The sequence below is a fragment of the Cottoperca gobio genome, chromosome 23 (assembly GCF_900634415.1).
Source record: "Cottoperca gobio chromosome 23, fCotGob3.1, whole genome shotgun sequence".
In the NCBI taxonomy this organism is placed as follows: Eukaryota; Metazoa; Chordata; class Actinopteri; order Perciformes; family Bovichtidae; genus Cottoperca; species Cottoperca gobio.
The window spans coordinates 8,495,001-8,507,500 of NC_041377.1; the positions used below are offsets into that span (position 1 = coordinate 8,495,001).

General features: G+C 43.3%; 2 protein-coding genes across 13 annotated transcripts in view; one reads left to right on the top strand and one right to left on the bottom strand.

Annotated features, from left to right (window-relative positions):
• LOC115028157 (uncharacterized) overlaps positions 1-1,517 on the top strand; it is a 31,647-nt gene extending 30,130 nt beyond the window's left edge. For all 4 annotated transcript variants that reach the window (XM_029461649.1, XM_029461653.1, XM_029461652.1 and 1 more), the window contains one exon: positions 116-1,517. In XM_029461649.1, coding sequence (XP_029317509.1) covers positions 116-428 — 313 coding nt within the window. In that variant the 3' untranslated portion in view covers positions 429-1,517. The remainder of the gene's footprint in view (positions 1-115) is intronic.
• Positions 1,518-6,241: 4,724 nt separating this feature from the next.
• LOC115028473 (aryl hydrocarbon receptor nuclear translocator-like protein 2) overlaps positions 6,242-12,500 on the bottom strand; it is a 12,250-nt gene continuing 5,991 nt past the window's right edge. For 4 of the 9 annotated variants that reach the window (XM_029462274.1, XM_029462267.1, XM_029462276.1 and 1 more), the window contains 10 exons: positions 11,046-11,138; positions 10,747-10,849; positions 10,507-10,656; positions 9,639-9,867; positions 9,265-9,371; positions 9,019-9,169; positions 8,823-8,878; positions 8,643-8,754; positions 8,179-8,272; positions 7,524-8,049 (listed from right to left, as the gene is read on the bottom strand). In XM_029462274.1, coding sequence (XP_029318134.1) covers positions 7,783-8,049; positions 8,179-8,272; positions 8,643-8,754; positions 8,823-8,878; positions 9,019-9,169; positions 9,265-9,371; positions 9,639-9,867; positions 10,507-10,656; positions 10,747-10,849; positions 11,046-11,138 — 1,362 coding nt within the window. In that variant the 3' untranslated portion in view covers positions 7,524-7,782. Of the gene's footprint in view, positions 8,050-8,178; positions 8,273-8,642; positions 8,755-8,822; positions 8,879-9,018; positions 9,170-9,264; positions 9,372-9,638; positions 9,868-10,506; positions 10,657-10,746; positions 10,850-11,045; positions 11,139-12,500 lie in introns of all 9 variants that reach the window. The other 5 variants (XM_029462271.1, XM_029462273.1, XM_029462272.1 and 2 more) reach the window with 5 other exon arrangements.

Sequence of the window (12,500 nt, forward strand, 5' to 3'; positions counted from 1 at the left end):
AGTCCCCAACAAATGCAGTATGTCTGCGAAACTGTTGTTTAACTTGTTGTCCGTCTTCAGAAGACAGCAGGGGGACAACGCTCACACTTACCTTCCTGCCTCTGTGTCCACGCAGGAGTCAGGAGAGTCTGCTGAAGGCCTCGCTGCCCGGACTCTACCGCTCCGAGTCTCAGCTGTACCCACACGTCGTCCTGCAGAGGGTCCCGACCCCGACAGCACCCTCCGCTCCGTCCCTCTACCTCCACCTCCCCTCCTCCGCATCTTCACCCGCCCACATCTCCGCCCACGGGCCGCCTCACATGATGGCGCAGTATCCTACCCCGACCTACCCGCCCCACCCCAACACAGCCGTGCCCCCCTACCCTCACCTAACCCCAGCACCTATCTACCCCAACCCCAACCCAACACCACAGCGGCCGTGGCAGTAACCACGTCTTCCACTTGTCCTGGTCCCAGGAGGGTTCCCCCTACGCTGCAAATGTGTAGAAGCTCCTTCTTTACTGCACGTCTGCTCAACTTCTCCTGCATTTTGGACTAAACAGAAACTGAACACTAGATTGTTTTTGTCCTTAATTCTTACTGAACTGCTGCTGCAATTTTCGGCAAAGACTTCTGTGGAGAAAGTCTCGCTTTCTCTTAGTCGCCAGAAATTACAGGAAAGTTTCAAGTAGCCGGTCAACAAGGGAACACAGGAAGTTGTACTTTAAGATGAACTAATCCATGAAGAGCTCACATCTCAACAGAGTTTTAATAGTTCACTGTTGAGGATCAGCCTTCATCTAATCTACATATACAAACTATAGTTTTGATTTGAAGCTAAAGTCTTAACATGATTTCTGAAATTTGCTGTGTTTCACTTCTTATTAATGCGTCCTGATATTTCCCACACAGACTGACGGCTTCATAACACACTCAGTAAATCCATCGCTGCTGCTGCAGTCTCTCGGTTAATGATACAGTGATCGCTTTAAAATGATCGTCTCCTTCTCACCAGAATTGTGAACTAAATGTTAAAAATGTTTCTCTGTCTGTACTGCCACAACTTATTCTGTCTTATCGAGTCTGACTGGTAAAGTATTCTGCTTATTTCATGCACAATATACATGAATCTGAGATGGGTCGAATAATAACTGTAAATAATTATCACAAGTGGAGTGAATTAAAGGCAGTTTGGAGCCTCACATGCTGAAGGTTCAGATAACAAGTGTGGTGTCAAACGTCTCGTGTGGTCTGAGGACACACTGGGAGACTCACAAAGAACCACGTCCACCTGTGAACTCTGATACACTTGAATTCTCCTGAACTTCTCATGAATAATGTGTTTACTGTGCGTACAGGACGTTCTCAGAGCCCTTTCCTGTTAACACTCTTCATCTTTGAGCAGACACGCTAACAAATCTGCACTTTACATTTTAATACGGGGGGATTAAACGCTATAAATATTTCTTTAACTGTAAACTATTTGCTGTATAATAATACATAAATAAATAAAGAGACTTTTGTTTAGTTGAACAGCTGACGGTTCAGTATGTTTTCAGTGTGTGCGTCACATGACCTGCAGAGCGGCAGCGACACGGGAGGATAGTGTGTGTTCACACTGTTCTACGTCTCGTATCTGCAGCTCGATAAAATAAGTTAATCTTCACATGAAGAATGCTTTAGTTCCCTGCACAGATAATAATAATAATAATAATAATAATAATAATAATAATAATAATAATAATAATAATAATAATAATAATAATAATAATAATAATAAGCTTTATTTGTATAGCACCTTTCATACAAGAATTGCAGCCCAACGTGCTTCACAGCAAGGACAGAATAAGAGCATTTACAGTACAATTATCACAGTGTTGATGTAAATGAATCTGAAGTACCATTATAAAAATAGCAGAATTAAAATAGTATAAAATAGCAGATAACAGCAGATAAAATAGCTGATAAAATAGCAGAATTAAAATAATATAATATAGCAGAATTAAAATAGTATAAAAATAGCTGAATTAAAATAGTATAAAATAACATTGGAATTCATGCCTAGTTTCCCTATCTGTGCCGTACTTAACGAACCTACTGCCGGGAAATCACATTCATCACACCATTCTTGTAAATGTTTTAAACTGTCAGAGCCATATATGCCCCTGTGGCCTTTCAACTGGTTTACTCCCTTTGGCTAAAGCCAGTTTTTCTCCAATACACATTTATCAGAGAAACTTCCTCTTGTTCCCCGTGGTAAAACAGTCTATTTGATCTCAGGCATTTCAAAAATACACACTCTGAAATTCATCTCAGTTACCTTTACACATTCAATGTTAAACCAGGCATGGCAAAAATTTATGAAATCATTTAAATTAGTTTAAAGTGGCACCATTAAAAGGCTAAGATAAAGAGATATAAAATATCACTATTAAAAGGCTAAAGTAAAAAGATATAAAATATCACTATTAAAAGGCTAAAGTAAAAAGATATGTTTTTAGCTTACTTTTGAAGATATTGAGCGAGCTTGCCTCCCTAATGTCTGCAGGTAAAGTGTTCCATAGCTTTGGTGCATACTTGCAAAAGGCTGCATCCCCAATTTTCTTTTGGATGTTTCTGGGAACATTTAATAAACCAGTAGTGGATGATCGTAATGTTCTTGGGGGCACATAGTTTATTAAAGAGTTGGCAGTGTAACTTGGTGCGGTTCCGTTTAGGGCTTTGTATACAAGAAGGAGGACCTTAAAGTCAATTCTAAAAGTTACTGGAAGCCAGTGTAGAGCGGCTAACACTGGACTGATGTGGTCTCTCCTCTTGGTTCTAGTCAGCAGCCTCGCTGCAGCGTTTTGCTGCAGCGTTTTGGATGAGCTGAAGTCTCTCCGTTGTTTTTTTTGGGAGGCCGGTAAAGAGTGCATTACAGTAATCAAGTCGGCTTGAGATGAAAGCATGGATTAGTTTTTCAGCATCCTTTTGATTTATAAATTGTCTAGATTTTAGCTATATTTCTAAGGTGGAAGAATGATGTTTTTGTCACCTTGTTTATGTGGGATTTAAAGCTTAGATCTGAGTCTATGATAACACCAAGACTTGTAACTTCAGGTTTAATCAAAGGAGTAAGTTTCCTCATGTTATTCAGCATCATCTCTCTTTCTGTTACAGGACCTACTAGTAGGATTTCAGTTTTGTTCTCATTTAATTTTAAGAAATTATTGCTCATCCATTTATTTATTGCTGACAGACAGGTGGTGATGGAGTTAATAGCTGTAGGATCATTTGGTTCAGCAGAGATGTACAGTTGTGTGTCATCCGCATAGCTATGGAAGCACACATTGTGTTCTCTAATGATGTCCCCCAGTGGTAGCATGTATAGGGAGAACAGTAATGGACCGAGGCAGCTCCCTTGTGGAACTCCAAAGTGGGCATCATGCTTCTCTGACACATGATCTCCAAGCCTGACAAAATACTTTCTCCCTTTGATATATGTTCTGAACCAGTTTAATACAGTCAGAAAGACCAACCAGTTATTCTAGACGATTAGTTAGGATGTCATGGTCGATCGTGTCAAATGCTGCGCTCAGGTCTAGCAGGATAAGAATTGAGACTTTGTTTGTGTCAGAGTTTAGTCTGAGGTCACTAATTATTTTAGTCGGAGCAGTTTCGGTACTGTGGCATGCTCTGAAGCCTAATTGACATTCCTCCAGGATATTGTTTTCTTTAAGAAAGGAGTTTATTTGGACCGAGACTATTTTTTCTAGTATTTTGCTGATGAATGGAAAGTTAGATATTGGCCTGTAGTTGGTCAGCGTATTACTGTCTAGGTTAGGTTTCTTTAGCAAGGGTTTTACAACGGCTGTTTTGAAGACGTCTGGGAAGCAACCTCCTACTACTATCGGGCCGCACCAGACCCCAGTCCCTGAGCCATTTCTGGGCACTCGCCTGGCCCTGGGAGGTCCTCGGAGTCTCTAGGGGACTTCCAGGTCTCGGCGCAAGAGACCCAGACCACGGCAGACTCCTGTTCCCGCTGCCGGGCCACGACAGCCCCCTGTTTCCACTGCCAGGTTTGACAGCCTCCAGTTCCTGCTGCCGGGCCGCGATAGCCCCCTGTTTCCACTGCCGGGTTTGACAGCCCCCTGTTACCGTTGCCGGGCCGTGAAAATAAAATAACCCAGAGAAAAGGACGAGAGAGAAACTGAAAATGTGCAGCTTACTAAACGAATTCCAAACAAAAACTGAAAACAACTTTCAATACACAACTAACACAACACAACACACAACACAATTTACACAACACAGTCACACATTCCAATAGGCTGCTCTCCTCAGTCCTTTATCTCCCTGAGAAGGAATCAAGATCACCTGGGAGGGGCGGTACCTGGAGGGAGACAATTAGTGTGTGTGCAGGGGTTTTCAGTTCCAAGTGAGAGATGAGAGAAGAATACAGAGAGGTAAGTTGGAGTTTTGTGTTTAGCTCTTTACTCATTAATAATGTGGCGTTAGTGTAAACGTGTGTATTCTGTATTATTATGTGTTGTTTATAAATTATAAGTGGACTTTCAAAAACTTTATGACATTAATTTACTGCATAAAATAAATCTAAAATGAGTTAAACTGAGTAGAGCTGATGAATTCAAATACATTTATATTTATAGTAATAATAATAATATTAATAATACATTTTATTTATAGAGCAATATGACACACATTATATATTTAATGCAGTGGTGGGCCGTCAGGGCCAGCAAGGTCTTCTCTGCTGGCCTAAACATCATCAGAATATAAATTTAATTTTGATATATTTTTTTCCACAAATATGTATTAAATTATTCCCCATAGTCTATTCTCTTCATTTCATAGCTTTCCTCTTGGTTGCGCTGCTTCCAGCCTCAGATCGAGATTTGGAGGGCTGGCCTTTATGTTAGAGCTTTTATCCAATCATATTTCAGCCATAATGTGTTGCCAGGGTCCAAGAAATCTGCCCTTAGGCCTTCAGAATCAACAGTGCGGGCGCCTGTCGCTTAAAGTGAACGGAGACAAAACTGTGGCGTTAACCAATCAGATTTCAAGTTGGCGACACCGGGGCCAGCTAGCAGGCGTACGACAACGTCAGCACGTTCCCCTGGTCTTGTACATTTACTGCTGGAACAAGCCTTTGAATAAGGCCATATGTGATACCTTTTGAATTGACCGTGTTCTTCCCCAGGTTTGGTGCACTCATTGGTTCTCTGTTCTATCTCTCCAAGGCAAGACAGATGTGCTGCGTTAGTGGAGCAGGAAAGACATTGGATGAATAGAGACGTGGCGCTAATATCAGTAAACAATGTGTGACTTATCGTTTTATCTTTGTCAACTTTATCTTTTTATAACTTTTCATTTCCACACTTTGCTCAATGTGATTTTTTGTGTCATCCAAGTAAAGTTTGTAACAAGAAGTTTGTAACACTAAAGGCTTCATGTTGATGAAATAATAATAAATAATAAAACATTAGAAAAAGGTTATCAAAACAACCCTTCCACCCGGAAGTTAATGGTTGAATGTCACAGTATATTTCCTATCGATGTGTGAGCAGGTGGAAGCGTTTTGGGTCCATATGTAAAGCTTTTATAAAAATGTTTAAATACATTAAATATTGTTGGTACTAGTGGTATTTGAACTTTAGTGGTTTTGGTTTCATTTAATACCAGAAAACATTCCACACGTAATATTTAATATGAGGCACGGAGGCGTTTTAAATCTGAGGAAAATAGTACAATATCATCAGCATAATAACTTATCACCTACTACATTTTCTTTTTTCCTAATTGCTATGGCCAACTTTCATGTAGTACAAATATTTGTCTATTAAGAAGATTCATTTAGATATTATATTGTTTGTCTTCTTTTAAAAGCATGCACTTGTTTTGTTGAGAGGAATATTAATAAAGTACGACTCTCGTACTGATTAAATGTACCCGTGATACCAATATGGACAGACGGCTCCCTGTTTCTTAAAAATAAGGACTTTATTGGTATTTAACATTTCATAAGTGATACTGAATGTGATTCATATTTCCTGCATGTTTGACTGATACTGAAATGTGTAAAAGCCAACGCTCTGAAATAAAGGTTTTAAAATAAATGAATTAAGCTCCTTGTTTGTCGCTCGTTATCTGAGCATTGTGATGATTTCAATTGTTTTACGCAGAGTTAAGGGTTATGCATGACATGCCTGCCTCTGGTAAATATAACAGATGATATGAATATGAAATTAGACTCAATAGACCATTTATGAAAAGAATGTTTACTTTCCTTCACTCCTTATTACAGCAGATACATCAACCTCAATGTGCACATAGAAATATCCGACATGTTGTCTTTAGACAGCAGGACGTGTTCAATATTCAGATTTACGAGTGAAGCTGTCAGAGACAACATGTGTTCAAGGCAACACAATCACATTATGCTTCAAGATGAGAGGAATCAGTGATATAACCACGTTTACAGGAGCATTGCGAAGTCACAGAGTCTAAAAGTAAAATCCAGCCTCACACACTCAGGGGTTATTCTGTGTCAAATGTTTTCCTCAGCCTGCCAACCCCAGAAGCATTAAACATAAATTAAAATGTGATATGTGAACTCAGTACAGGCAGACAGGGCTCCGTCCCTGCGTGCACATTCAATATGAAAACAGACACTAAAGAAAGCTTGTTTACCGAGGAACCTCACAGACACAAATGAGTTGCATGTGTGTGAGTTTTGATTAATAAAAGTTGTCAATATTCAAGTATTTACTACATTAAAAACAGTCCCAAAGTAAAGCTTCTGCCATGAAACACATTCCCATGGTTGCTTTTAAAAAGGTTCAGTGTGTAGTTCTGAGCCACCTGCTCCAACAGGGGGCAGTGTTTCACCTCTATACTGGCTCCATAGTACTCTAGTGTTCATCTTTACTTGGAGTAGTTTGGCATATTTATTGTGTTGTGATTTATTATTTATATTGTGTGTTGCATTCACTCCTGTGTGATGCCTGTCAGTCAGTCTGCAGGGCAATAATACCAAGAATCAACCAAACTCAACCTGGTCAGAAAACTGTCTGATAATCTTCACGTTGATCATCTGTATTTACTGTTGGGGTAAAACAGTACAAATGGAACAATCAGAACATGTTATGATAAAACGTCAGTCATCACGCGGTACCGGGGGGTTCGCAGATGTCACAGGTTTGAGGAGTCTCTGTAGCAGCACTGCACATGCAGGAGTCTGATCATATCCAGACCTCGGGGCTCGAGCCCCTCTGAGGAGGCTGAAGTGTCACCGAAGGCTATGGGACACTTGAACCTCACATTCAGACGAGAGGCGGGCCAACAAGGTAATCACAGTAACAATAATCGCTACTAAATTTTGTTAAGCTTCCTTAAAGCCTTTGGTTTAATTCAAGTAGGTTTTGTTGTGTAAGGCGGCTCAGTCGGCCTCAGAATACACATCTGAAGTTCTCTGCAAGACAACGGCAGCAGAGCATGAGAGAGCACAAAGCCTGCGCCCTCTAGAACGGCCAGTGTAAGTCGTCAAAGTCCCCTGATTGACCCATGTTGACGTCCGTCTCCAGCAGGCTCATGATGACCGCCATGGCTGCCTCATCACTGCTGAAGCTGCTCAGGCCCGGCACCACCATGCTGTCCAGGTCCAGCTGGGACGTCTCACCTTGATGAAACAGAGACTTTAGGGGAGAAGAACTCCGACCCGTCGGCAAGGATCAATGCCTTTATTAGTTGGTGATGAATTGTGATTTGGGTGTTTAAATAATGGAACACAGACCTGCGTGTGTATCAGTGTTGTACTGCGGAGTGTAAAGGGTGTGTGGGGTCAGCAGTGCAAAGACTGCTGCAGTTCTTTATCAATATGAAACTCTTGGGTTTTGTGAGTGTGGCCCGTTTCTTACTCTTCTTTGCAGAGAAGTAAAGAGAAACTGATAATACCTGGGACAGTATCCTGCTGACAGTACCTGAACTCTCAGAGGTTGCACTGCTCACGCCCACTGCTGCCCGGGAGTCCGACTGGGATGAACTGCCTACTGCCTCCTCTCTGCTGGACGCCTGGAACAAGTCATGTGACATTAAAACACAGAGCTCGTGTTTCACTGACACGTGTGACAAGACAACACAAACAAGTGTAATGAGGGACAAGTTTAAACTGAAACCTCTAAACATGCTGTGCTGACTCACACTCGTGCTGGTTTGTGAGGAAACTAGGGGATATTTCTCCAGCGCCGGGCCAAACGGACTGGAAGCTCCGCTCGATGGAGACGAGTTCATTCTGCTTCAAACACCACATAATAATATAGATTTATATTGTTTAAATGTAATATGAATATTATTTCAGGCTCGTTATAGATGTTCATATTGTATATCTTCTTTACATCACATTTGATGAAGCGTTCTCTGAAAGCAGCTGCAGGAATACTACGGTGGCCCTGAGCGCTCAACACAAGCTAACTCAGAAACTACAACTACAAGCGTGTCCCAGTGGTGTGCATCACTTTCTAGTGTCCCCTGGAAACACTTCCCGTTCTTTCTCTGAAAGCTGCACATGTTTGTTGTTAAACTGTGAAGGTGTTTCTTGATTTGCAGCGCTGAGCTCTCAGAGACGCATTTAGTTTCTCCATGTTGTACACATACACACATCGCACCTGTAGGAGTCCATGAGCTTGTTTGCGATTTGTGTCCCGATGCTGCCTGCATAGATCATCGTGCCCACACCACTGGAAAGGCCGGGAATTATGGGTATTTGCCTTGTGTCGTCTGAGGAAGAAGAAGACAGTAAAACTTCCCTCACCAGAGAGAACCGTGTAGATTCAGAGAGTTCTTACCCTGAAGGGCCTTTGAGCTGCCTGCGTCCTCATGTGTTGTGTGACCAGGCCCCCTGCTGGTGCAAAGGACAATTCATGCTGCGAGTGCATAAAGTGTGTGAATGAAATGAGCACAGAAACAAAAGCTTTGATCGGGGAAGTAGATTGTATCAGCTGTAATACAAGAGCAACACTTATCTGATGAATCAATACTTACGACACGACCCTGTTTAAAGACACGATAAACTCAACTTCTTTGGTCCATGGATTTGTGAAGCTAAACCACTGACTTTGCAGGGAAACATGGGAGCCGTGTTTAGTTTTGAACTTGTAGCACCGCGTCTCAATCTTCTCTTTGCTTTGAAGAACTGCCGAGAGGACAGGAGGGTGTGACCACTGTGCAAAACACAAGACAACCTTTCTAAAGTTCTGCTTTAACTACAGTAACTGCTTTAACGCTCACCTTGCCAGTGTTTCTCTGCCAGGTGCTGCAGGTCATCCTGATGGAAGTACTCGTAACACGACGTGCCGAGAACTTCCTGCGGCAGATAACCGATAACTGTCGTGGCTCTGAGAAAGAGAGACGACAAGAGTTCAGTTCCTCGGACGTCTCCGTCGTTCAGGACGAGTTAAACTGGGGATGGAAGTGACGGCTGTAAAGAATGAGCGTCTCATGTAACGTTCAGCAGTCACACGTGGGAACGTGATTAAATGAGTCACTATATTTGTGGTACGACTGTTAGGCCTCCTCACTTCAACCCTTTCTCACTCCAACCAAGAGGATGATAATATTTATAATATAATAAATAATCTACTGGTGCACATCGAGAAACTCACTGTTGTTCTACAAAGGTGAACTTGCCGTCGATGGCACAGCGGGTAACAAACTCCGAGGGCTTGGTGTGGAGGTCTGTGGGGGGCTGGTGGGACACGAGAGGGAGGAGGCGGCACACCGTCACCAGGCAGCTCAGGCTGGAGGTTTCCTTGTCAGCGTCGTTCTCTGACTGGCTGCTCGGCCAGCTGTGCATGTACCCGGTGCAGTGCAGGGTGCAGTGTCTGTAAGAGTCTGACAACAGCAACATACAGCTGTGAACTTGTGGCTACAGAATAACAGAAGGACACACGACAGGATTAGGAAGCTTCCTGCTGCTTCTATACATTTTATTTATGACTCGTGAATGCAATATAATGTTCATAATCTGAGTACCTGCACAGGGACCGGCTCAGGAAACATTTCCTGATGAGTTTAAGTCTCAATCTGTGGTTTCAGGTCTTCTTCAACATGATGTTTATTTAGCATCCCAGTTAATAACCGTTAACGTGAAGAACGTGAACCTTGCTAACCAAGCTAGCGCTACCGTAAGCTGGTACCTTAGTGGGCCTCACTCAATTCCACCCTCACGTCCCAACACGGTCACTTCTGTTTCCAAAAACCAAGATGGCAACGGACAAAATGCCAAAGTTGATGCTTCAAATTGTCACAATGTGTGACGTCCACAATGTGTGACGTCCCGGTGACTACGTCCACTTCCTATGTTCAGCCTCTGGTTGTTATATCCTGATACTCTGCTGATCAAACACTGATTTAATGTTGACTTTGTTTATTATGGGACAGACAAACGGGCAATGCCTACAGGTAAGTGTCGGGGACTGAACCAGCGTGTCCCTGTGATGATGCTGTTCATTATGAACTGTCAGAACTCACCTTTCTTTTTAGGAGTACTGGGCAGCGGCTGCTTGTGGTCCGGCTTCTCCGCCACCCGACTGTGCTTCATCCTGCAGAGGAAGGACCTCCGGGCTCCAGAGGACATGTGGTGCGAACTAAGGGGGGCGTCCGTCTGCACCTGAGCCCCGGCTGCACACACAGAGACGGCATTCATCGTAACATGTAGTGGTTGTGATTTCAGATAAAGACTTTAGTGTCTTTAGTATCTAACTGACTCACCAACAGGGGGGCCACGACTCTCTGAGGACAACAGCTGCTCCTTCACCTTGTTGATGTCTTTGGGGTGAAGGAAGTCGAACAAGCTTTGCCCGGTCAGATCCAACTGCGAACACAAGTCACAAGCATCCATGTGCAGGTCATGAGACAGTGAGACAGACATCCCCCCCCCCCCCCCCATGTGCAGGTCATGAGACAGTGAGACAGACAGCCCCCCCCCCCCCCCCCATGTGCAGGTCATGAGACAGTGATACAGACCCCCCCCCCCCATATGTACTGAGGGTCACAGCAGAACTACTCACCCGGCTGAAGCTCAGCGTCCTGCAGACGGACTCAGAGACAAACAAGATCTTTGCTCCATCACAACTCACAACTAACAAGAAGCCGTCTGCAGCCTGGAGGACAGACAGACAGACATATTAATACACAGGCAGACAGACAGACAGACAGACAGACAGACAGACAGACATATTAATACACAGACAGACAGACAGGCAGAGAGAGAGACAGACAGACATATTAATACACAGACAGACAGACAGACAGACAGGCAGAGAGACATATTAATACACAGGCAGACATACATATTAATACACAGACAGGCAGAGAGAGAGACAGACAGAGAGACAGACATACATATTAATACACAGGCAGACAGACAGACAGACAGACAGACAGGCAGAGAGAGAGACAGACAGACATATTAATACACAGGCAGACAGACAGACAGAGAGACAGACAGACATATTAATACACAGGCAGACAGACAGACAGACAGACAGACAGGCAGAGAGAGAGACAGACAGACATATTAATACACAGGCAGACAGACAGGCAGAGAGACAGGCAGACAGAGAGACAGACATACATATTATTAACACAGACAGACAGACAGACAGACAGACAGACAGACAGACAGACAGGCAGAGAGAGACAGGCAGACATATTAATACACAGACAGGCAGACAGGCAGAGAGACATATTAATACACAGACAGACAGAGAGACAGACAGACATATTATTACACAGACAGACAGAGAGACAGACAGGCAGAGAGACATATTAATACACAGACAGGCAGAGAGAGAGACAGACAGAGAGACAGACAGACATATTAATACACAGACAGGCAGAGAGAGAGACAGACAGACAGACAGACAGAGACAGACAGACATATTAATACACAGACAGGCAGGCAGACAGACAGGCAGAGAGACAGGCAGACAGAGAGACAGACATACATATTATTATACAGGCAGGCAGACAGACAGGCAGAGAGAGAGACAGTCAGACATATTAATACACAGACAGGCAGACAGGCAGACAGACAGACAGACAGGCAGAGAGACATATTAATACACAGACAGACAGGCAGACAGACATATTAATACACAGACAGACAGGCAGACAGACATATTAATACACATACAGACAGACAGACAGGCAGAGAGACATATTATTACACAGACAGACAGACATATTAATACACAGGCAGACAGACAGGCAGAGAGACAGGCAGACAGAGAGACAGACATACATATTATTACACAGGCAGGCAGACAGACAAGCAGAGAGAGAGACAGGCAGACATCCTAATACACAGACAGGCAGACAGACAGGCAGAGAGAGACAGGCAGACATATTAATACACAGACAGGCAGACAGGCAGAGAGACATATTAATACACAGACAGACAGAGAGACAGACAGACATATTAATACACAGACAGGCAGGCAGACAGACAGGCAGAGAGACAG